The sequence below is a fragment of the Aplysia californica genome, unplaced genomic scaffold (assembly GCF_000002075.1).
Source record: "Aplysia californica isolate F4 #8 unplaced genomic scaffold, AplCal3.0 scaffold00813, whole genome shotgun sequence".
Classification (NCBI taxonomy): domain Eukaryota; kingdom Metazoa; phylum Mollusca; class Gastropoda; order Aplysiida; family Aplysiidae; genus Aplysia; species Aplysia californica.
This window is the reverse complement of record NW_004798083.1, coordinates 107,933-110,192: the sequence shown is the minus strand read 5'-3', so window position 1 is coordinate 110,192 and position 2,260 is coordinate 107,933. Positions and strand designations below refer to the sequence as shown.

At 42.5% G+C, this 2,260-nt stretch overlaps 1 protein-coding gene across 1 annotated transcript in view; it reads left to right on the top strand.

Annotated features, from left to right (window-relative positions):
• Positions 1-210: 210 nt before the first annotated feature.
• LOC101846465 (acetylcholinesterase) overlaps positions 211-2,260 on the top strand; it is a gene marked incomplete at its 5' end in the record, with an annotated part of 27,898 nt that continues 25,848 nt past the window's right edge. The window contains 2 exon segments of the mRNA XM_005109757.3: positions 211-411; positions 1,261-1,424. Coding sequence (XP_005109814.2) covers positions 211-411; positions 1,261-1,424 — 365 coding nt within the window.

Sequence of the window (2,260 nt, the reverse complement as noted above, 5' to 3'; positions counted from 1 at the left end):
ACACACACACTCACACAAACACACACACACACACACACACGCACACACACACACACGCACACACGCATTCTTCCCGATCAATTAAATATCTATAGCAGTGGTTACCGAAACAGTTGAAACACTTTTACGGACACCATCGATTTTTTTATCCTACCACGTCTTGCGCACATCAGCCCTTGTTCCTTATCTTCCTTACCCATAATTCCACAGTGGGTTCTTGCAGCATGGACGATGCTCAGTGTCTTCCTGTCACGTGGTGTCATCGGGGAACCTCGGCTTGGTTCGGTTGTCAGGACAACGACCTACGGGATAGTCCGAGGTTATGTGTACACTCTTTTCGATGGCAGAGAGGTGGAGAGGTATCTAGGGGTACCCTTTGCCAAACCACCTGTGGGCGTTAGGCGCTTTGAGGTGAGAGACCCGATATGATCCGACATTTAGAATTGGCTAAAATTATTGTCACCAATATTAATTGTTTGCCGTACTACTCAGAACCTGTTTAAAATCCGTTTCAGTTTAAAAGGATCTTTCTAAAGATATGTGTGTTTAATGATATCACTGGAAACTTGTACAGTTGGCCTTTGGCGGGTGCTCTAATGCTGTTTTCTTCTTCTTTTCTGTCCTCAAACATAATTATATCGTCCATATCTCTGCTTCATTTTTTCTTTGTATGCTATTTTCTCGTTACAGTTCTAACCTTCGGCATTTATATGACCTGTCTGTGTTGCAAGTGCGGTAAAACTCTTACTAAAAGTAAACTCGTACAGATGCCTGGCCACCTAGCCTTCTCGGATAAAGGCATAGGATCTCAGAGGTCCCATGTGCAAGTTAAAGACCCCTTTGTGGTCCAAAATTGACAAGAGTAGACTTCAGCGGCCAATGGGCAAAATTCAAAATTAGGTCCTACCAAAGTGAAAATGTTTAAATGTGTCCTGCGCGCACATATGACCTCATGCAATGTCGAGCACCGTAAAACACTTACCAGAACAAGCAAACAATGTGGGTGGTTGGCGGGTGCTCTGGTGTGGTTTACTCCTTCTTTCCTATCAAACAACTATCGTCTTTATCTTTCCTCCTTTTTATGTTAGTTACTCTCTTGTAACACCTAAAATCTTCGGCACTTATATGACCTAATTGTGTTGCAAATCACGTAAAACGCTTACTAAAACTAACAAACAAACAAACTGTAGATGCTTGGCCTAACCTCACCGTCTGTGTACCCCCCCCCCCCCTTCCCCACACACCACCACCTCACTCCAGCTCCCCGAAGTCCCGACCAAGTGGAGCGGTATCAAGAACGCAACGACTGTCTCCCCGGCGTGCATCCAGTCTCTCCTGCACGGCTTCTACATCAAGTCTCATGATCCTAGCTTCGACGACAGACAGAGTGAGGACTGTCTTTACCTCAATATTTACGTACCCAGGTAGGACTGCACAGAGCTAGAGTGGGCGGTTGGCGGGTGCTGTGGTGTGGTTTACTCCTTATTTCATATCAAACATCTATCGTCCTGCCTGATCTCTCCTTCTTTTTTGTGTTTGTTATATCTTATAACACCTCTAATGTTCGGCACTTATATGACCTTATTGTGTTGCAAATGCCGTAAAACTTACAAACAAAACAGAACTATAGGTGGCATATAATTTACAGTATCTCCTCATGTCTTAAGTAAACTCTTTATTAAGGACACGTGCCGCTACCCCAGAATTTCAAAGTTGTATCTGCCGAGTGCCCGGTTTGGAGAAATTTGAGTTTCACAGCATGTCAAGGTTTTTGGAATGCAATTCTTTGAATATCATGATAACGACTTAAAATAATCTTACATACGATTTTTTTTTATGTTGAAAAAACCCCCCAAACATTTGGTGTCTGACTCCATGGTCTTAGTAACTCAAAACGTCTAAAAATGTCAGATAGAACTTTGTAATTCTAAAGCAGCGATATGTCCAGTCAGTAGCAGACTAAAAACAATTTTGTGGCACATTTCGAGCTATTATACACAACATCAGAAACACGAATGGACATAATATTTTATGGTCCGCCTGTTGCTGCTTGCCTTTTTAAATTTCAGAATAAGAATTAAATGAACTGAAAAATCTGTATGAATAACCAAGTTATCCTTCTCTTTTATAATGCCTCATAACAGTGCGACCTGAATGAGTCAGTAGCCAGGTATTTGTCTGCGGGAGACTTGTTTCTTTCTTCCTATAACATCCCCGCTATGTAATTTGTCCACCTTGCCTCTAATTTTACCCCCCCCCC